This window comes from Lycorma delicatula, chromosome 3 (genome assembly GCF_047948215.1).
Source record: "Lycorma delicatula isolate Av1 chromosome 3, ASM4794821v1, whole genome shotgun sequence".
Taxonomy (NCBI): domain Eukaryota; kingdom Metazoa; phylum Arthropoda; class Insecta; order Hemiptera; family Fulgoridae; genus Lycorma; species Lycorma delicatula.
The window spans coordinates 139,620,910-139,644,850 of NC_134457.1; the positions used below are offsets into that span (position 1 = coordinate 139,620,910).

Sequence of the window (23,941 nt, forward strand, 5' to 3'; positions counted from 1 at the left end):
AGAAAACAGGGGCAGATAAATGTGAAGAATACAGAACAATTAGTTTAACTAGTCATGCATCAAAAATCTTAACTAGAATTTTATACAGAAGAATTGAGAGGAGAGTGGAAGAAGTGTTAGGAGAAGACCAATTTGGTTTCAGGAAAAGTATAGGGACAAGGGAAGCAATTTTAGGCCTCAGATTAATAGTAGAAGGAAGATTAAAGAAAAACAAACCAACATACTTGGCGTTTATAGACCTAGAAAAGGCTTTCGATAACGTAGATTGGAATAAAATGTTCAGCATTTTAAAAAAATTAGGGTTCAAATACAGAGATAGAAGAACAATTGCTAACATGTACAGGAACCAAACAGCAACAATAACAATTGAAGAACATAAGAAAGAAGCCCTAATAAGAAAGGGAGTCCGACAAGGATGTTCCCTATCGCCGTTACTTTTTAATCTTTACATGGAACTAGCAGTTAATGATGTTAAAGAACAATTTAGATTCGGAGTAACAGTACAAGGTGAAAAGATAAAGATGCTACGATTTGCTGATGATATAGTAATTCTAGCCGAGAGTAAAAAGGATTTAGAAGAAACAATGAACGGCATAGATGAAGTCCTACGCAAAAACTATCGCATGAAAATAAACAAGAACAAAACAAAAGTAATGAAATGTAGTAGAAATAACAAAGATGGACCACTGAATGTGAAAATAGGAGGAGAAAAGATTATGGAGGTAGAAGAATTTTGTTATTTGGGAAGTAAAATTACTAAAGATGGACGAAGCAGGAGCGATATAAAATGCCGAATAGCACAAGCTAAACGAGCCTTCAGTAAGAAATATAATTTGTTTACATCAAAAATGAATTTAAATGTCAGGAAAAGATTTTTGAAAGTGTATGTTTGGAGTGTCGCTTTATATGGAAGTGAAACTTGGACAATCGGAGTATCTGAGAAGAAAAGATTAGAAGCTTTTGAAATGTGGTGCTATAGGAGAATGTTAAAAATCAGATGGGTGGATAAAGTGACAAATGAAGATGTATTGCGGCAAATAGGTGAAGAAAGTAGCATTTGGAAAAATATAGTTAAAAGAAGAGACAGACTTATAGGCCACGTACTAAGGCATCCTGGAATAGTCGCTTTAATATTGGAAGGACAGGTAGAAGGGAAAAATTGTGTAGGCAGGCCACGTTTGGAGTATGTAAAACAAATTGTTGGGGATGTAGGATGTAGAGGGTATACTGAAATGAAACGACTAGCACTAGATAGGGAATCCTGGAGAGCTGCATCAAACCAGTCAAATGACTGAAGACAAAAAAAAAAAAAAAAAAAGTGATGATTTATGGTGAAGAATTATTTGTGTTAAGGTTTAGTGTTTAAGATTTGTCTGTGACATTATGTATGTTTTAATAAAACTATAATCAATATCCTCTTAATCGATGTAGCAGTTCTACTGTTGTTGATGTTGAAAAAATGTGGCTGGGAAATTTTTGACCACCATTCTCTATAGACCTCTATAGATTTTTACAATGGAATGTGGAAAACTCTCAGAACAATATTAAAGTGAAGTCAATGGTGATTATGTGGAGAAATAAATATGTGTTTGTTTTGGAAACAATAAATAATTTTTATCTTTCAATGATGTTTTTCTTCCATTTTAAGATAGGCCTAAGTAAAAAATAAGTGAACATGTTCTATTTAAAAAAAAATACTAATACCTCTTTTGCTGGTCTGAGACAAGCTTCTTTAATAGCTTCTTCTAATGTTCCTGGGAAAAATTCTGGATGCATTGCACCAAAACGATTTGTAAATTCATCATTAAAATGAATACAACCTGTTGTCTCATCATCTATGTTATCTGGAACTGACATACAAAAAGATTAACAATAAAACAACTACGAAAATAAACTAACCTCTTTCAAACTGGTGGTTCCACAATATCTGAAATATCTCTCTTAGTAGAATTATAAAAATTAAAAGTGCTTCCAAGATAAAATTATAGCCAAGCCAGTATTAATAAACCAGTCAATCAAATTAAACAGTTTGACAAGCGCTTTTTAAGCTGATGTACTCTACATTATCTTTAATTCTAATTACCAGGTTTCAAGGAAGTTTTAAGAACAGTTATAGTAGTTACTAACTTAATGCTTTCAGTTTTGGAAAAATGATTATGTAGGGAAGTGTCCATAGGTTTTTGATGTGCCAATCACAAATTGCTTTTGAGGAAACCTGAATATTGTTAGAGCATAAAATTTCTAAATAAGACTGAGGATGCTGAATACAGTGGTAGGTCTTGAAATATAATGTACATTTCTAAAAATAAACTAACCTCTTTCAAACTGGTGGTTCCACAATATATGAAATATCTCTCTTAGTAGAATTATAAAAATTAAAAGTGCTTCCAAGATAAAATTATAGCCAAGCCAGTATTAATAAACCAGTCAATCAAATTAAACAGTTTGACAAGCGCTTTTTAAGCTGATGTACTCTACATTATCTTTAATTCTAATTACCAGGTTTCAAGGAAGTTTTAAGAACAGTTATAGTAGTTACTAACTTAATGCTTTCAGTTTTGGAAAAATGATTATGTAGGGAAGTGTCCATAGGTTTTTGATGTGCCAATCACAAATTGCTTTTGAGGAAACCTGAATATTGTTAGAGCATAAAATTTCTAAATAAGACTGAGGATGCTGAATACAGTGGTAGGTCTTGAAATATAATGTACATTTCTACCGAATACACATATGACAAAAGTGTTTTCGCAGAAAACAGATCTTTTCTACACACAAACATGATAGATTTTAGACAGGAAAAACATCAGTGAATATTTTAAGTTGTAAACAGAAGGATGAGTACCAATCAAGAAAAACAATGACAAACTTGGAAGTGTATGTATGACCATGTGTCTATGAGTTATATTTTGTTTGATCTTGTTTGCTACTGTTAGGAACTTGAACAACGAATGTGCGAGAGTATACAAATTCTGTAAATAAAGTAATGAGACTGGTTCAGAAAAACTTTTTATTTACAATCCCATTATACACAGACTCTATCACCTTTGAAATAGTTCCCTTGGGAAGTCATACCAATGCTTCAAATGATTTTCTCACTCTTCATAGCAATGCTGGAACTAAGAAACCGGGAGATATCCTGCAGATTGTTGGTTACATTTTTTTTTATGTTTTCTACTGTTCCAAAATGAAGTCCTTTGAGGTGTTTTTTTAAAGTCGGGAACAGGAAAAAGTTGCAGGGACTCAAGTCAGGTGAATAAGGTGGTTGAGCAACTACAGGAATGTTTTTCTTTGCCAAAAACTCATTAATTGAGAGTGCAGTGTGACAAGGTGCATTGTCATGATGCAGCATTCAGTTGTTGGCTGGTCTTACATGGGCAATTCCTTTCCGTGGTCTTTCAAGAATTTCTTGGTAAACATATTGATTTACAGACTGTCCTGTAGGCAAAAACTACTTATAGACAATGCCATTACTATTGAAGAAACAAATTAGCATGGTTTTGATTTGCTCATTTTTGCCTTTTTGGAACGTGGTGAGTTTGAAATGTGCACTCCTTGCTCTGGCGTTTTGTTTCAGGGCCATACTCAAATATCCAAGATTCATCATCAGTAAAAAGATTTTTTAGGAAATGAAAATCAGTATCCATATTGCTAGTCACAATAAGGCTCATAATTGAGTGTTATAGACTTGGGTGTGTTCGAACGGGTAAGTGGATTGTTTATTTGGAACATTGGTTAGTGTTATCTACAGTGATAACCGAAGTATTTTCTTAAATACTTCTGTTATCACTCTAATTTAATTTTTAATTTTAATTTTATTTTAGCTTGAGCTGATATCGGATAACAAGACTATTAATATCGGTTTGTTAGTAGAGTTACTTATTGTGGTGGTATTATTGAATTTATAATACCAGTAACCATTTTTTGATTATCTACATAGATGGCAATGGAAACAGAAGAAGTTTTTAAAAAGAACGATAAGACGGCCAGGTAATAGAGTGACCCCTACCTCCATTTTAACTTATGTTTCACTAGTTGGGAGAGCTGCATCTGGCCCAAATAAAAAAGACGACCAGGAAACCTGAGCATAAGAAGCTGAAGCAACCGAGACAGTTGTCTTCAGAAGAAGAGAAATCCCCACCCGATAGTTTGGGAGATATCACCAATGAACTGGTAGGACTTGTTATACTACTTAAACCGAACTACAATGCGAATCTTTGTAAGTACATCTTCAAACACGAGGAGGAACTTACTAACATATATACCGCCTTCAAAGAACTATCAGAGATGTTGCTGCCATTGACGATCGTCACACAGGCGACTCAAATCACTGAGACTGGGTACAAAAATTTAACTGCGAAGATAGATGAGGAACCATCTGCGCCCATCTATATACTGCCGGCAGGCTGACTAGGATCCCTGGCTTGGGAACTACTTGCATATACTTTTGGACCTCCTTTATGAATCATGAGACCTTGCTGTTGGTGAGGGGGCTTGAGTGCTCAGGGATACAGAGTAGCTGGACCGAAGGTGCAACCATATCGGAGAGGTATCTGTTTGAGAGCCAGACTAAGGAATGATTCCTGAAAGAGGGCAGCAGCTCTTTCAGTAGTTGTTAGGGGCGTGAGTCAGGACGACTTAAACGGCCGTATCAACATCACTCAGTCCTCTGAGTACTGCGCAGCTGAAAGCAATGGAAAACTACAGCTGCTTTTTTTCCAAGAAAATGTGGCTCTCTGCATTTTCACATAGCAATAATGGAGGCGCCTTCCTTGGTAAAATATTCCGGAGGTAAAATAGTCCCCCGTTCGGATCTCCGGGTGGGGACTACTAAGGAAGGGGTCACCAGAAAATTAAAAAATAACATTCTACGAGTCGGAGCGTGGAATGTTAGAAGCTTGAAAAAGGTTGGTAGGCTAGAAAATTTAAAAAGGGAAATGGGTAGGACAAATGTGGATATAGTAGGAATTAGTGAGGTTCGGTGGGAAGAGGAAGGCGACTTTTGGTCAGGTGATTTTAGAGTAATTAACTCAGCGTCAAATAATGGGCAGGCAGGAGTAGGTTTCGTGATGAACAAGAAGATAGGGAGGAGAGTGGAGTATTTCAAAACGCATAGCGATAGAATCATTGTAATAAGGATAAGTTCAAAACCTAAACCGACAACGATTGTTAACGTCTATATGCCTACAAGCGCCCATGATGATGATGATGAGGTAGAGTGTGTATACGAAGAGATTGATGAAGCAATTAAACACGTAAAAGGAGATGAAAATTTAATAATAGTTGGAGATTGGAATGCAAGCATTGGAAAAGGCAAGGAAGGAAATATAGTGGGTGAATACGGGCTGGGCAAAAGGAATGAAAGAGGGGACCGACTTATAGAATTTTGCACAAAGTATAATTTAGTAATTGCCAACACCCAATTTAAAAATCATAATAGAAGAATATACACTTGGAAAAAGCCAGGCGATACTGGAAGGTATCAGATAGATTATATCATGGTTAAGCAAAGATTTAGAAATCAACTCGTTGACTGCAAAACTTACCCTGGAGCAGACATTGATAGCGACCATAATTTGGTGATAATGAAATGTAGATTGGGGTTTAAAAACCTGAAGAAAAGGTGTCAGATGAATCAGTGGAATTTAGAGAAGCTTGAGGAAGAGGAGGTAAAGAAGATTTTTGAGGAGGACATCGCAAGAGGTCTGAGTAAAAAAGATAAGGTAGAAAATGTAGAAGAAGAATGGGAGAATGTTAAAAAGGAAATTCTTAAATCAGCAGAAGCAAACTTAGGCGGAATAAAGAGAACCGGTAGAAAACCTTGGGTTTCAGACGATATATTGCAGCTGATGGATGAACGTAGAAAATATAAGAATGCTAGTGATGAAGAAAGTAAAAGGAACTATCGGAAATTAAGAAATGCTATAAACAGGAAGTGCAAACTGGTGAAAGAAGAGTGGATTAAAGAAAAGTGTTCAGAAGTGGAAAGAGAAATGAACATTGGTAAAATAGACGGAGCATACAGGAGAGTTAAGGAAAATTTTGGGGTACATAAATTAAAATCTAATAATGTGTTAAACAAAGATGGTACACCAATATATAATACGAAAGGTAAAGTCGATAGATGGGTGGAATATATTGAAGAGTTATACGGAGGAAATGAATTAGAAAATGGTGTTATAGAGGAAGAAGAGGAAGTTGAGGAGGATGAAATGGGAGAAACAATACTGAGATCTGAATTTAAGAGAGCATTAAAAGATTTAAATGGCAGAAAGGCTCCTGGAATAGACGGAATACCTGTAGAATTACTGCGCAGTGCAGGTGAGGAAGCGATTGATAGATTATACAAACTGGTGTGTAATATTTATGAAAATGGGGAATTTCCATCAGACTTCAAAAAAAGTGTTATAGTTATGATACCAAAGAAAGCAGGGGCAGATAAATGTGAAGAATACAGAACAATTAGTTTAACTAGTCATGCATCAAAAATCTTAACTAGAATTTTATACAGAAGAATTGAGAGGAGAGTGGAAGAAGTGTTAGGAGAAGACCAATTTGGTTTCAGGAAAAGTATAGGGACAAGGGAAGCATTTTTAGGCCTCAGATTAATAGTAGAAGGAAGATTAAAGAAAAACAAACCAACATACTTGGCGTTTATAGACCTAGAAAAGGCTTTCGATAACGTAGACTGGAATAAAATGTTCAGCATTTTAAAAAAATTAGGGTTCAAATACAGAGATAGAAGAACAATTGCTAACATGTACAGGAACCAAACAGCAACAATAACAATTGAAGAACATAAGAAAGAAGCCCTAATAAGAAAGCGAGTCCGACAAGGATGTTCCCTATCAACGTTACTTTTTAATCTTTACATGGAACTAGCAGTTAATGATGTTAAAGAACAATTTAGATTCGGAGTAACAGTACAAGGTGAAAAGATAAAGATGCTACGATTTGCTGATGATATAGTAATTCTAGCCGAGAGTAAAAAGGATTTAGAAGAAACAATGAACGGCATAGATGAAGTCCTACGCAAGAACTATTGCATGAAAATAAACAAGAACAAAACAAAAGTAATGAAATGTAGTAGAAATAACAAAGATGGACCACTGAATGTGAAAATAGGAGGAGAAAAGATTATGGAGGTAGAAGAATTTTGTTATTTGGGAAGTAAAATTACTAAAGATGGATGAAGCAGGAGCGATATAAAATGCCGAATAGCACAAGCTAAACTAGCCTTCAGTAAGAAATATAATTTGTTTACATCAAAAATTAATTTAAATGTCAGGAAAAGATTTTTGAAAGTGTATATTTGGAGTGTCGCTTTATATGGAAGTGAAACTTGGACAATCGGAGTATCTGAGAAGAAAAGCTTTTGAAATGTGGTGCTATAGGAGAATGTTAAAAATCAGATGGGTGGATAAAGTGACAAATGAAGAGGTATTGCGGCAAATAGATGAAGAAAGAAGCATTTGGAAAAATATAATTAAAAGAAGAGACAGACTTATAGGCCACATACTAAGGCATCCTGGAATAGTCGCTTTAATATTGGAAGGACAGGTAGAAGGGAAAAATTGTGTAGGCAGGCCACGTTTGGAGTATGTAAAACAAACTGTTGGGGATGTAGGATGTAGAGGGTATACTGAAATGAAACGACTAGCACTAGATAGGGAATCTTGGAGAGCTGCATCAAACCAGTCAAATGACTGAAGACAAAAAAAAAAAATACTTTTGGAGACATTCAGACTGATTTGCCTGCTAAATAACATTGGGAAGCTTTACAAAACCTTCAACATGGAGAGAGTCCGAGCAGTGGCTTTTGCTGAGGCAATTTGGGTTCATATGTAAACAGATCTACAGTGCATGCGATCTCTCACGTTTTAACATGGGCTCAGACCCTGGTGCACTATCCTAGATGCAATCAGAGATAAGAATTTTGATGACCACATTACAACAGTATTAAGCGACTACCTCCGTGATAGGAAAGTGTAGATACTCACAGAAAATGGAATAGTGAATTTTAACATCCATGGCAGGGTCCCACAAGTATCAGTACTCGACCCAGTCTTATAGGACCTTGTTTTTGACCCACGACTGGGGCTTGAACTTCCGAGAAAGGCAACTGTTATCACCTATGCAGACGATCTTGTACTATTAGTGGCTGACTATTCAAAAGATGAAGTAGAAATCAAATGAAGGAGCCATTTCCATGATAAGTAACTGGCTACAGAGATGAGGCTTGCACTAGCATAAAACCTTCACTGCTGCTATGGTTGGTTGAAGAAGAATATGTGACATCAAATTCATGATTGGTCACAAAATCACCACGTCCAGGAATATGAAATACCGGGGCGCATGGTTGGATAAATCCGGACTTTTCAACACACATTTCAAAGCTATGATCAAAAGAACTGAGGACATCATTGGTAGTCTTGGTAGGCTGATGCGACCGAAACCGGATCCTTGTGCCAGTAAGAAAACTGATATTTACTGCCAGCACACCGGTATTCTGTATGCAGTGGGCCATTGGCTGATGCCTTCATGATACAGAGAAACGTTAAGAGAATAACAACCCTAACAAGAAAGATGGCCATAATGATTTCTGCGGCCTACAAAACAATCTCATTGGAAGCCGTACATGTGATCACAGGGTTTCCCCCAGCTCATCTTAAAGCAGCCTTACTCCAACACCAGAGTATACCAATGGGTATACTCTGGTGTATGTCCAGAGGAAGCATAAAACCCTCTTACTTAGGGAATGGCAAACCGAATGGGACAACAACAACCTGGGCAGATACACCAAACTACTGATCCTCGAATCGAGTCCTGGCTCAAGTGGTAGTTTGGGTTTTCACCTCCCCAATTTCTGTCTGGACATGGGACTTCTGTGCATACCTACATAGATTCAGAAGAAGGGCTTGCCCAAGATACCTCTACTGTGGAAGATATCCCTTCCCAAACATTCTTTGAATGCATTAGATGGGATCAAACGAGACTGAGACATGGAGTAAATAGACCAACACCCGAGATTACTGTGCTCACAATAGTATAGTCTGACATGGTATATGCTTCACAGTATACGCTGACTAACAGAAGAACTTGGGATGAGGCAGCGAAGTACATTGAAGAAATTCTGATGACTAAAGGTGTCGACAAAAGAGAATGGGGAGCAGATTAATGCGATCCTGAAGACAAGTCATGATGAAAGAGCTTATGGGCAAAGGGGTGACAGACAGCCCCCTGCTGAGCTGCCACTCATCCATGATTGGGTGGATGAACGTCAGTGACGAGGCTCAAGGATTCCTGATCCCCCAAGCCTGGGGGATTGATATATGATATAAATCAGCTGTTCATATAACCATATGTTTACTAGTAACTCTACTGTGTTGCCCCTTTGACAGCCAAAAAAAAAACAAAAAAAAACTAGTCTCATTACTTTATTTACAGACCTCATATATATAACTTATATCATTTGTAGAAGTAGAAAAAGTTGGAGTAGTGATAATTTTATTGACACTAAGGCTGGAAGTACAATTGTGAACTATCACTGACTTTTGAAAATGTATGTTGGAATGGTTTTGGAAAAATGGCATCAGCAATGCTGAGCTACAGACATTTTGGTGGGAGACGTTAAAATATTCACTTTATATAAGTTGCGGCAGAAGTTCCTCCCACTTTTGAAAGCATCACTATGCCATTGGTAGGGATACAGAGACAGGTAGAGTCTTGCTAGTTTACAGCAGTTCTGCCATTTTTAATAGCTACCATGGCTTGGACAGGATAATCATGGTTTTATTGTTAAAGTGTTTATCAAAAATGAATCTGTAATCGCAACTAAGTAAGGCCTTTTGTATATGCTTTGGTCTCTATCAACATGTAGCCGTACCAGATAGGAAACGATTTTGCAATAGTTTCTAATATCTGTGTAACTGGATCAACATTGAAAAGAAAACCATCTGGTAGTCCTTGAACTATTACAACACTAGAAAATGTAAGGGCAGTGAAAACATCCACTGAGCTATCTCCAATATGTTTGAACATAAACATGTAATTGCACTAGGGATTTCTGATCAGAGTATGTGAAGAATTCTCCATAGGGAATTTAAAATGCACCCCTAAAAAATGGTTGTCGCACAAGAATTAAGTGAGAGCGACTGTAACAAATGTAAAAGTTTGTGTAATGAATTTCAGCAAGAGATCCCTCTGCAGATAGTGTACTGTTTAGCGATGATGCACATTTTTGCCTCTCTGGCAACATAAGAAAACAAAACTTTTGTTACTGGGCTCAGACAAACCCTCATGTAACTTCACCAAAAATCGCTGCACAATCTGTTACTGTTTGTTGTGCAACAGGACACAAATTTTTAACACAATGGGGTCAGTTTCTGTGACTTCAGATCAATACATAGAGATCTACAGAGCTTTCTGTGATCTAGATTAGATGAACTTGAAGATCCAGCAGAGCTCACACTTTTGAGAGACGTGTTTCGTGGTCATTTAATCTCTTTACAAAGTAACATTGGGTGGCCTACACAGTTACAAGATTTGATCCCTTTGATTTCTTACTGTGGAGATACTTAAAAGAAGAAGTTTTTAAACAGTGACCTCAAAATCTAAATTACTGAAAACAGTGTAATACAGCAAGAAATCACAGTCATTCCTCTTAAGATATGTCGAAGAGGATTGAATAATTTCCAAGAAAGGCTTCCACAATGTATAACTAAGGATGGTTAACATTTGAGTAACATTGTTTTCAAAACTTAAAAAAAACTGCATTATATGCGTTTTGTGATGTGCTTTTAAATTAACCTTCCAAATTCTGCTACATTCTAAATTTCTTAGTTGATCAGTTTTTATGGTGGAAAAATTAAAATGATTTAGCTTACGTAATAAGAAAGTTTAAAAAAATACAGGATAATAAACCTGAAAATGAATGAAATTTCAACAAACGCTTACAAATAGATGTGTCTCAATAACTTTGGAAACAGTAAGGGTTAAATCACAAAAAAAAATAAAAGAAGGACTGAAACTGAAGTTGAAAGACAGTTGAGTATGAAAGATACAAAGAATAAATACAGGATGATTACAAATGAAATATACACTTTCGAGAACTAATTAAAAATTTATTTTTTAGGAGTTCAGACGATTACTTATATGATTATATAGAAGAATTCTTTAAGTTTTTATTTATAAATGTTCAATGTGTGCACCGTTTGTAACATGGCAGATATCAACATGATAGTTGAATTTATATCCCAAATACATGCAAGCACATGCTGGTAGCAACAGCTTTTCTGATGCATTGAATTTATATCCCAAATACATGCAAGCACATGCTGGTAGCAACAGCTTTTCTGATGCATTGTTTTAAGTCATCGATATAAACAGCTAGGGGCGGCACAAAAACTTTGCCTTTTTACATAACCCCATAAAAGTTAGTCATAAGGCTTTAAGTATGAACTAAATGGTAGCCAATGCTTAAACACCATGTTTTCCTCATTTGCACAGCCAATCCTCGTCTAGGAAGGGGCATTCATCCAGATAATTTCTGATCTGTGTCAGTGAGGCTGAGCTCCATCTTATACAAAAACGAAGTTGTCACTATCTAAGTTGAGGCATTAGCCATTCATTTAACTGTCCAGATAAATTACTCTGGTTACTGCCACTTCATGAAAAAAAAATGGCCCATACACTCTTTCACAAGATACAGCACAAAACATGTTCACTTTAGGTAGGAAAATAGCGCATAGTTGTAAACTTTCTCTTGGGTTTTTGTACTCCACATTTTTACATCATGCCTATTAACCTTTTTATCAATGTGAAACATACATTCATCACCAAACATTAGGCAATGAAAAAAGCCATTACTTTCAACATATTCCTGCAATGCCACACACAAATGTATACATAAGACTTCATCATCAACATTTAAACTTTGTACTAACTGTAATTTATAAGACTTCATTTTCAAACATTTCTACAGAATTTTTAACACAGTTGGTTGAGGAATTTGCAATTTTAAACTTGCTGATCTAGTCGATTTGTCTGGGCTATGTTGATACATATCATAAACACAACCAATCTGTTCTTCTGCAGCAGATCTTTCAGCACTTTTCTTTTTACACAGACACAATGTGTTTTGAAACTGTTTATTCCAGTTATACATTGATTTTCTTGCTGATAATGATTTACCATATTTTGTTCTGAAATATTGCTACATGACAATAATCAAGTTTGTTTTGGCTAATTCGAGCACACAAAAAGCTTTCTCTGCAGCAATAGCGGCCATCTTATCAGACTAGTAACATGACACATTAATCAGTGACATTAGCAGCAGAGCAAATATATCAACATAAACTTTATAAAATTCCCTGTAAAATCATATCATTTACTGTGTTCACATACACCAGTTTAACTTTTTATGAGATATCAAAAATGAATATTTCATTTGTATATTTGTATATCACCCTGTATATTTCAGTGAATATACTTACAGCACAGGATTCACTCTTTCCCATTAAAATAAGAATTCACAGCACACGATTCCTACCATTAAAATAAGAACATAAGTTCCTACAACCACACATGAAATTTTTAGTTTTCTGTTCAATAATCAGCCATTTTGTATTTCTGCAATATAAATTCATAACTTTAGGAACAGACATTTTCAATTAAAAAAATAGGCATAAAAGTTTTCCATAAGTAAATTCCAAAATGACGGCCATATTAATTTTTAAAATCATTATCTTTGTAACTATATGTCATTTAATTTTTATAAAAATCTAATTACAAGGGTGAAACAAATTTAAAAGGTAATTTTGCTATTCTAGGCAGCAAGCAGTTCCGAGCTAGATGGTGGTATGGGGGGGGGGGGGGTTAATGTTTGAGAGAGGGGAAACCATCTTGGTTTGCTCCACCTCTGTTTCATCATCAGTCGTGAGTGAGCATAAGGTTCTACCATCAGTTGCACAACATATAATCAAAGTTTTTAACTAATGAAGGGGGTAAACCTGAAGAAATTGTAACTCATTTAAAGGTACAGCTTGGGAATGCTACAATGTCCCAGAACAGAGTGTATACACGGGCCAGACAATTTAAGAGCAGGTAAAAAAGTGTAGAAAATGAAAATCATGATCGATGACCAAGGTCAAGTCTCACAGCTGACATCTGTGCCATTCAAGAGCTTATGAAAGGTGATTGCTGGTTCACTGTTAAATAAATCTCATCAGAAGTGGATATTAGCTATGAGCATGATTAATCCATTATCACTGATCATTTTGGCTTTGGAAAATTAGTGCTGGATGGGTTCCGAGGTTGTTCAACAAAAATCAAAAACAGGTTAGGTTGGAGATCTGGGAAAGACTTCTGAATTGATTTCGGCAACTATTTTTTGAGGCACATCGTCACATGTGATAAGACATGGGTCCATCATTACAGTCTGGAGCCAAAAATAGTGAATAAGAAGTGGTGTGAAGAAAGGATGAGGACTGCCCAGTAAAGGCCAAAACCCATCTGTCAGCCAGAAAAATTTTTGCAACAATCTATTTTGACTGAAGGGGAGTTTTCCTCAATGATTTTCTCTACAATCAGCGAACAGTGAATGTAGCTTACTATTGGCAGCAGCTACAATCAACAAAAGCCGCCCATTGAAACAAAAGACGGGGTATGTCCATCAGAGATGTCATTCTTCTGCATGACAACGCCAGGGTGCACACTACGATTTTGACAAGGGATAAATTGGAAAAAATGCAATGGAAAATCCTAAACTACCCTCCCTCCAGTTAAAATTTGTCACCCGGGCCTATTTTTTGTTTGCACCCTTAAAAGAATTGCTTTGAGGAGAATGATTTTCTTGTTTCATAATACAGGAATGAAAAAATGGCTAATTCAGAATGACCAAGAGTTTCCATCATAACTCAAAACATAGCTGATGTATTGGTTCCAACATCAATTAGTGATCTTCTTTCATTAATATGACCTGAAACAGATGTCTTTGCTCTGAAATTTGGCTTAGTTTGCATTAATTACATCTCGCGTAAGAGGTACATGCTTATATTTCAGTTTAACTTAAATAATGCAGCAGATGAGGAACTTACTTAAAGGCTGTTTTTTGGAAGATACTTCTTCTATAAATATTTCATCCTCACCAGTGAATGACTCTGATGCATCTTCAAATTCTTCTACTGAACTATCACTGTCAACTCCCAAATCAACAATTATCTATAAACAGAATTAAAAAAAAACAAAATAATAAAATTTTAAGTGGTCTGTTTCTATAATTTAATACAGTATTTTCAAATATATAAACAAAATATTTTTCAGTTCATCTCAATATATTATCAAACAATTTTAAGGCGCATTGAATAGCATAATTTTTTTGTTTAATTACTTGAACTCTGTTTAAAAATATACACTATATTAATACGAATTTTATTATTTTGTACATACAATACACAAAAATTAAATACCAGCAATCTCCAACACTTTTTCATCATTTGAATGCAACTGAGTTTTGACAGTTAACACGTTAAGTGATGTTTTGCAGCATGTATGATGCAGTTATGGGACTTGTATGCCATTGTAGCAAGTCAATATCTACAAAACAAGACTCCCTGTTGTTCCCTTTCTGGCAAATTGACAGTTAATCATTTGTGTAATAAAATCCCTGTTTTCAATTTTCTAAGCTCTAAGTAAAATAAAAACAAATTTGAAAAAATGCAACATCAGAAAAAAATTTTTGTGTCCTTAAATAAATATTTCCTATTAATATGAGACAGGTTGAGCAATTTAAACTGAGCTGGTTTAAACAACAGTTATTTAAACGTCATCTTTAATGTCATTATTATAACATCACTATTTGTTGTGTACTACTCTTGGTTGGTTACTACTCTCATTGATTTGCAGTCATTGTTAACTGTTCATACTTCACGACAGTATAGATTCATTCTTTGCATTTTTTTTCTAATATTCCTTATTTAATCGAAAAAAGATTGCTACTATGGAAGCTTATATACATTTTGGATCTTTTCAAGAATGCAAAAAAATATTCACAGAATTATCTACAAATGCCAGTAACCCAGCAAAGAGTGATTTGGTTAAACGTAATGATAAAAACATCACGGTTGGTTTCTTCAAATGTAAAATGAAATAAGGCAACCTTTTGAATATTTCAAGAACTTAATAAATAAACATAAATATTCAAAAACTTAATACATATCATTACTATTAGTTAACAGGTAAATAGGAGATAAATTTACATTTACTTATTACGCATAAAGAAATTTATATGTTTCATAAGTATAAGAAAACATGAAATAATTTTTCCAGTTATGGATGAAGAAAAAAATATGTGGTTTACTATTTCAAGAGCTATTGATCTGGATTACGTAAGTAGGTCCTGCAACTTTTTTTATTTTTCGATTGGAGTATAAAATACAAATAATAATTTTATGTTGTAAAACTTAATTAAAATTTGTTTATTATTATTACTACTACTACTGTATTGCAGTTATGGCAATTAATTGTTTTTATTACAAGTTTGCTACAAAGGATGTAATTAATTTGTTAATTTATTATTTATCCTTTTTGATAATTTCTTTCATCTATTTTCTGCTGTTTTTTGTGAAACTGTTTCACCTCAACATTTAAGGATAAGTTCATTATAAAGTAAAAGTTTCCAAAAAAAACTAATCAAGAAAAATTAATTAAATGACATAAATTATAAATTAAGAAATCATTGAAGCATGTTCAACAGTGGCGCATACCAAACCACTAAACATATACACTATGAACAAGCTATGAAGATGCCATTTTTTTTTTAAATTTCTGGTTATTTCAGGTAAATAAATTCTCTTCAATTTTAAACTATAAAAAAATTTGCTGACGAGGTATTTAGTCTTTGATTGTAAAAAAAAAAAAAAAATACTGAAGATATGAGGCATGTTTAAGCAAGGTCAATTTTGAATTTGCCACCTGTATACACAATGTAAATAGATGGCATTTGCATAGCTCAGTTATCAAGGCTCCCTGTTTGGGAGTTAAGTGAATCTCCACAAAAAACACAAACGCAAGTGAAAAAAAATATTAGAAAATGACAAACTATGGTTAAGCTTCTTATGAAAGGTCATAACTTTACATTTCCTAAAAAATCATATATTAATATGATAACCAGTAATACAGCTTTGTTATGCATTTTTCTTTATTTTCACTACTAAACATCATTAAACCGCCATTTTTTAATCTTCTACAACAGCAAGCAAATATACATTTCGTCGTTAAGGTAATTTCCAGTTAAATGGAAGTAATAATAAATGAGGGTTACATGGAAAATTTTTTTTCAATTAACTATAATATGTTACAACACATATGCCTAACTTAATATTGGTGGACGGCAATAGTAGCAGCTCAGATGTCAGCAGGAGCACAGTAAACATACGTACTTGCACAAGCGTCACACTCGCCGTGCAGTTCTCCCACCATAGCGGTGCTGCAGCCCCACCACTTTCAGGCTCCAATAAAAGTGTGTGCACAAGAGTGAATTTTCAATTCATTGTCAACCACTACCTGGAGAAAACCAAGAAGAAGATGGAAGAAAACAGAAGAAGTCCCCTGGCTGCCTCAACATGGAACCTCCCGGTGGATGCCAACATCCCTGCCGGAGCAGCAGACCTGGCTGGCCCACCAAGTGAACTGCTGGACGCAGATGCTACCTTCCCATTCCAGCTTGCGGGGCTTCAATTACCTGGGTCGGCTCCTGCGGCCTCAGCAGCAGGAGCCGACCCAGTGAGAGATCACTCGAGGAGAACTGCCTTGGCCACACCGACAAAAGATGATCGATAGCAACCCGACACTGTGGGGCTCCGGGAGCCACCACTGCCATGCTGTAGTAGGGACCTAACAGCCGCTGAGGGGAAGCCCAGTTAGATTTCCAACGGATGAACCGCAACTCCTCAACTACAGCCAAGTTGACTTCGCCAGAGACCAGCTTCCGAACCCAACAGCTCTTCTCAGAAGTAATGAAAAAAACGGCCCCAGGACTAACACAAGGTTATAAATTACAATAAACTGTCGAAGCCAATTGACGACAACCACAGCCCTTCTCAGGGCTACTACAAGGTTGCGTGCTGTTAAAGTGACAATTAAAACTGGGCAGATTAAGTAAACTAGAGATGCATTTAAAATTATAAGATTTTGTCTATACCTAATTAAGTCAATTTCATTTACATTTTTTTTACATAAAAATCTGTCACTAAGTGAAATTTCTGAACAAAGCTGGTCAAGAAATGTCTGTATATTTTTCTTACACATACACTTAAATAACAAGATATAGCAAAACTAACTGATATCACAACCAACAAAAAAATAATTTCATGTAGTATTAACGAATCTCCTAACCAACCCCCCAAAAAACTAGTTGAAAAGAGACCCAAAAAAAACAACTGTTTGTCCTGAATAATAATAAAAACAGAGTGATATAAAAAAATGGTGAATAATACAAAATCCCAACAAACACAATATAAGTGTTGAAGGTATCCTCAAAAAATAATGGTTTGTCCTAAATCCAAAAAAAATTTATATATGAAGAAAGTGAATATTATTGCTACTTTTAAACTTTTCTGAAACACAATTCTTTGCTTCAAAAGCACAAAAAAAAAATTTAATAAATTGAGTAGTGCAAAAACTTGAAAATAACAATTACAAAAATTCACTCGCCAAGGGACTGTTTCGATTACAAAACAATAAATAACAAAAAAATGTTACTCTACAAAATAATTTAACGAATAAGACAAGAAAAGAAAGTCTTCAACAGATGAACATAGAAAAAAAACAGCCTTTTGGCAAGTGAATTATAATTTTTGTCAATTTTATGCATGACTTAATTTTATTAATATTTTTTCTCTGCGTCTGAAGCAAAGTATTGTGTTTTAGAGAAGTTTGAGTTGCAAATAGAGTTCATTTCTTTGTAAATCAACTTTTTTGGATTCGGGGAAATTGTTTTACAAGGGCATCTTCACACTGTAAGTGTTTGTCGGGGGTTTGTACCATTCACTTTCTTTTTTTTATATCATTCTCTGTTTTTGATGGTATTCAGAAAAAATTTTTTTTTGGCTTTTTTTAACTAAAATTTCTTTTCTGTCAGGTGATAAGAAGACTCATTAACACTTTTACAATGAAATTTTTTTTTGGTAGTTGTGATTTCAGTCAATATTCAGCTATTAGCAAGAATAGTTAGACCATTTTGTTATTAGTTGTTTATAATCAACCATATATGAGTGCTACAATTCATGATCCTACAAAATATGAAGTACAAGGAATAATCAGATTTTTGAAAAAAACAATTCTGTGTCTAAATTCAAAGGATTTATGACGTTTATGGGACGAACAATATGAGTGTCACTTAAGGAAGGCAGTGAGTGATGCCAATGGGATATGAAAAAATTGTGTAGCAGATGGGTTCCAAGGATGTTAACTGGCACACACATGCGGATATCTTGCTGTAGTGCATGAATTTTTGCGGTATTACAAAAAAAAAAAAAAGGGAATAAAATTTTTGAACACATTTTCATTGGAGATGAAACAAAGCAACAATAAATAAAATGGCAGTATTCATCATTTCCTAGGCCAATGAAGTTCAAACAAGAATATTCGGCAAAGAAACTTATGGCTACTGATTTTGGGATAAAAAGGTGTCTTGCTTCTCAAATTTATTGAACACAGAACGAGTGTAATGTCAATAAATATTGCAAAATAAAACAAACAATGTGGAATGCTATCCTGTGGGATTTTGTTTTTTCATGACAATGCCCAGCCCCAAAAGACAAAACAGACAGCGAGAAGATTTGAAAAATCTTCAATCATCCACCCTATAGCCCTGACTTATCTCCCAGCAATTATTCGCTTATTCTTCACCTTAAACAGTGATTTGCATAATGACAAAAAAACTGAAAAATGGCAATACTGTGTGGGTCACTAGAGGTGGAATTTCTTGAAGAGGAAATGAATAAGCTAGTGAAACACTATGAAAGGTGGGTAAAGTTGAAGGCATCTATGTAGAAAAGTAGTAAATAAATGTAGTTTTTATATCTAAGTAATAAAATTAGTAATAAATTCTTCAGTTCTGTTTTTATTTAAAAATACTTCTTACTGTAAAAAAATGCCTGGTATTTCCAAAGGTAAAAATATTACCATTTAATGTAAACTACTGAACATTTTTTAAGATATAACAAATATACAACTTGCAAAATAATAAGAAAATCTAATAAAAGTTTCATATAACATTTCAGAAGTCTCAAGATAACCAATGCAGCTTTGTTGATGGAATTAGTAACTACATTCCTTGTTCATGGCATGTACCTTAAGTTTATAACACAATCACACTATTCAGCCGGGACATGTTATTGAACCCAGTAAGAGAATAATGGTTAGGTGATAATATCCAAAAAATCAATAACGTAAAAAAAAATGATTTAACAAGGCCTTGAACTGTCAACTTCATACACATGAAAGTAAGTGCTAATTCAGCTTAACTTGAAATATTATGAAACCATATCATTTCAATGATACTTTATGAAACTGAAAATACAGAAAATATAATTATATAAGAATTATTTACCCTTTTATACTCTTTTTTTTGACGGACGGTTAATTTGAGTTCTGGCTGAGTGAGGCCTGCTTGTGCTAATATACTTCTATCATCGATTCCAGAGGGCCAACCAGACCACAGCTACAAAAAACAAAAAGATATTCACAGTAAGATATTATCAACCTTAAACATATCACATCCTCAATAATTTGCATATGAATTCTAGATATCAACAAATTAATATATATATATATATATTATTTACAAAGTTACTTTAAATAAAACATACTTTTAATAAATGAAACATGGATGTATTTAATGGATGTTTCAATGGTCTAAGTAAAATTTTAAATTGATTTCTTAAAATTTATGTATGCTTTGTTGTCATTGTTTCTGTGTAAAAATTTAAGTCTGGTAACTATTTAAAAAAAAAAAAAGAAGAAAATTACTAGGTTAGTTATGAAAGAAAATGTTACCTGCTGTACATGTCATTGTGCATTATAAAAAAACTGGTTAAAGCTATCAGTGAGAGGGTATATATTTCATATTACCATTGTTTACAAGAAACAGAACTGATGAGTATGTTATAATTTGTTGTCTCAGCACAATTGCTTGTTTTGAACAAACTGTCTAATTATATGACAAACCACTAAGAAAAAATATATAACAATTTTTTTTAAAATTTCATAATCTTCATGGTAGTAACTAAAAATGTCTATCAATAAATTAACTACTTTAATTAATGATTAAACTGCTTCATTGTTGAACGCATAGATGACTGTGCCTTAAGACATCAACGTTACTGGTGAAAACTAAGAGGAAGTAAACATGCCACAGATGATTAAATAGATCGCTGCTTGAAGTGTTTAGAAACACTCTCTCTACTTCAGAAACAAAACAAAAGGCAGTGGATTTGAGTAAGGTAAACGAAAAGTGTCAGTAAAGTAAATGAAGAGAAAAACAATTTAATATTTCACAGTGTTGCCGAGAATAAAGAAGAGGACAGTCATACATGAAAAATTTCACATCTATTAAATAAGTTAAGGCAGTCAACTTAAAAGATATTGAAATTAATGTTGTTAGAAGATTAGTGGCTGTTATCAGGTAGAATTCACTTGATTAATTTAAAGAATGTTATAGGTCTTTCAGAACTGTGCAAAACTTAACAGCAGTCGTTATTTCCACAGATTAAGAAATGAGTAAACTGATAGTTTTTTTTTGAAAAGATGATTTCTTTACAGAAATCAGGGTAAACGGTAAATTTAAGAAATAGACTTGTAATAGTACAATAATCAGTCATTACAATGATCTTTATAATAATCCCTTGACATAAAGTAAAAGATTAGTAATAATATTATTATTTTACAGGTAAAATAGATGTAAGGTATATCTATAAAATAAGGTACAGTTTGAACCAATTAATGACTTGACTAATCACACTGGTCAACATAGTGTACTATATATAATTTTATATGCTGAATCTGAATATGTATTCTGAAACAACCCATCAAGTAACGTTCTTAAATTACAACCCCTTAAATTTATTTAAGGGGAACAAACAAGACAAATAAGTTAGTACATCTGTATGTTCACTTCTTTACATCTCATATATACTGTGATGCATGCTGTAGACCTATGTTTGATGCAAAACAGTTGAATGATGTCATTTCATGTCAAGCCAGACATATATAGATATGTCAGTGAGTCAAGTAATGAGTAATTCAACATGATGAAAGTTTCTTCAATGAGTTCAGCTCCAGGTATGATTTGCTGTGTTCTTTACTTATGGAAGTGGTTTTATCATACACATATTATTAAGTTAAGTTAAGTTTCATAAGTGATGCTATAAATTTAGTGAAAAATTTTTATGATGACAACTTTTAGTAGTATTTTATTGAAGATCAAGATTTGTTAAGTTTTGTGTTTTGCGCTGTGTTTTACTGCACTCCATGGTGAAACAGTTTTATAAACAATTTCAAGTAATTAAGTATTTATAAATTAAAATTTAATTATTTTCATAATTAAGTTAAGTATTTCCGTAATATTTCAGTTTCATTCATTAAAACATTTTAAATTTTACAATGAATAAAAATCAGCCTTGTAAAAATTTTCCAAATATTTTTTGTTACGTTTGTGGAGAATTCACAATGTAAAGTCAATGAAAACTGCTTACAGACATTATTTTGACTGTCCCTTGGGAGACCAAGATAAATCCTGAGCTCCACATGTAGTATGCATCAAGTGCTACATTAAACTAACCCAGTGGTTAAAAGGAAAAAGAGCATTTGCCTTTTGACGAAAGCCTACTAACCAATTATGAATGTTATTTTTGCTTAATAAATATTACATTACTGGTTTCAATTTAAACAATAAAAGCTGCAATACTGCATACCTAAATGTTTATTCAGTTATGAGACCAGTACCTTCATGGAGTTAATTTACAGATTCGGATTGCTCCAACCTCTTGGAAAGAAATTTCTGATTTCCCAGAAGGCACAACCAATCAATCCTCAACTTCAATATATATTAATTACATTTCAAAAGAATCAAATACTGAACCTCACCTCAGCACACAAGCAGAATTGAGCGACCTAATTCGTGACTTGTATTTGTCGATTCAATATGCAGAACTCCTAGGTTCACGTCATAAAAGAATGTAATTTATTAAACAAGGATACTAAAATTTCACTATATAGAAATCAAAAAGAAAATCTACTGAAATACTTAAAAAAAGATGTTTTAATTTGTTCCTGCCATAATGTTAGGGGGCTAATGTCTGAACTGGACATTGGTTATTTATGATTGGTGTTTATTATAGTCCCATCAAAAAGAAGCTTAAAGGCAGTGTTGTTGCATAAGTCGAATAAGTTTTCTTCTATCTACTTTTAGCACATGCTGTAGGAATGAAAGAAACATATGAAAGTATGTCAACATTTTAAAAGCTTTAAGTATGATGAACACTCGTGGTGAATCACTGCTGACCTGAAAGCAGTAGGGCTTCTTCTCAGTCTCCATAGTGGCTTTACAAAATATACGTGTTTCTTGTGTTTGTGGGATAGTCGGGCTACAGATAAAAGACTATGGAGTTAAAGACTGACCAAAAAGAAATCAGTTTACCCCAAGAAAAAAATGTTGTCAAAGCAGATCATATAAATTTATCATCTCAATACATAAAAGTAGGCCGATGAAGAATTTTGTAAAACTATTAGATAAAGATGGAGTCGGCTTTAAATATTTAGTCGAGATTTTGTTCACAATTAAGTGAAGGCAAATTAAAAGAGGGATTATTCATTGGGCCACAAATAAGAAAATTATTTGTTAATATATTTGACCAGCCAACTGATTCCTAAAGATCTAGCAGCATGGAAGTCATTTAAAGATGTCCTTACCGGTTTTCTTGGAAGCAAAAAGCTGAAAACCACGATCAGCTTATAAATGAACTCTAAATGAACTACAGAAATTTAGGATGCAGAATGACATTGAAAACTGATTTTTTTCCTTTAACCTCAGGTGACATTGGTTGAACTTAGGTAAATGGTTTGAAGATTTTATTTTGTGTTTCAAATAATTTGCCAACATGCAAATAACACTACCAAAATTGACAAGCGTTATTTATAAATAAATTACTTAAATATTAAAGTAATTTATTTATAAATAACGTTGCTATCCATTGCTATCTAAAATAAATGAAAGTAATGGCGATTTAAGAAGGACTTCACATACTTTTAAAAGTACATAAATATTTATTTAGATAATTTACAGATTCAGATGGGTCTCATTTCATAGCAAAACACTTCATCTGGTATTTAAAAAAGAACTTGCTATCTTCAGCAGTATGTTTGTAGCATGGGAGTATTTTAACTAATAAAACATAAATACAACTACTTGAAAACATGCAATCCTGTAAAAAAACATTTTTATTACACATTATATAAAAAATAATAAAAAAGTAGGTCAAAGATAAATACTGAAATTCTTCTAATAAATGTAAAATGAAATTAACACTATACACTTTACAATATTTTAAATATGCAGAACATACTTTGCTAGTCTACTACAATGTTAATATTCCAGTAATAGGTGTGAGTTAAAAATAGAATACAATGTCATATTTCCATCACATGCTATCTCAAAAAAGAATTGTCAAACTACATTTCTTTTCTTCTTTTTTTTATCTCCTTCACTTTCTCTTTCTGGTAAATTGTAAGTCTCACTGCTGCCTCATCCCAGCTACAGATTCATTGAGGGAAATAAAAAAAGTAGAGCGAAATGATAAGAAAAAACATTTTAATTTTAAACTGTATAAATAAAACGAATAGTTTTCTTTTCTTTCATTTTTAGGTGAAAAATATTTCTATGCTA

At 33.7% G+C, this 23,941-nt stretch overlaps 1 protein-coding gene across 1 annotated transcript in view; it reads right to left on the bottom strand.

The window, feature by feature from the left end:
* casp (Fas associated factor casp) overlaps positions 1-23,941 on the bottom strand; it is a 100,995-nt gene that overhangs the window by 43,354 nt on the left and 33,700 nt on the right. Inside the window, exons 6-8 of the mRNA XM_075360663.1 lie at positions 19,610-19,720; positions 14,094-14,217; positions 1,705-1,850 (exon numbers count right to left, since the gene is read on the bottom strand). Coding sequence (XP_075216778.1) covers positions 1,705-1,850; positions 14,094-14,217; positions 19,610-19,720 — 381 coding nt within the window. The remainder of the gene's footprint in view (positions 1-1,704; positions 1,851-14,093; positions 14,218-19,609; positions 19,721-23,941) is intronic.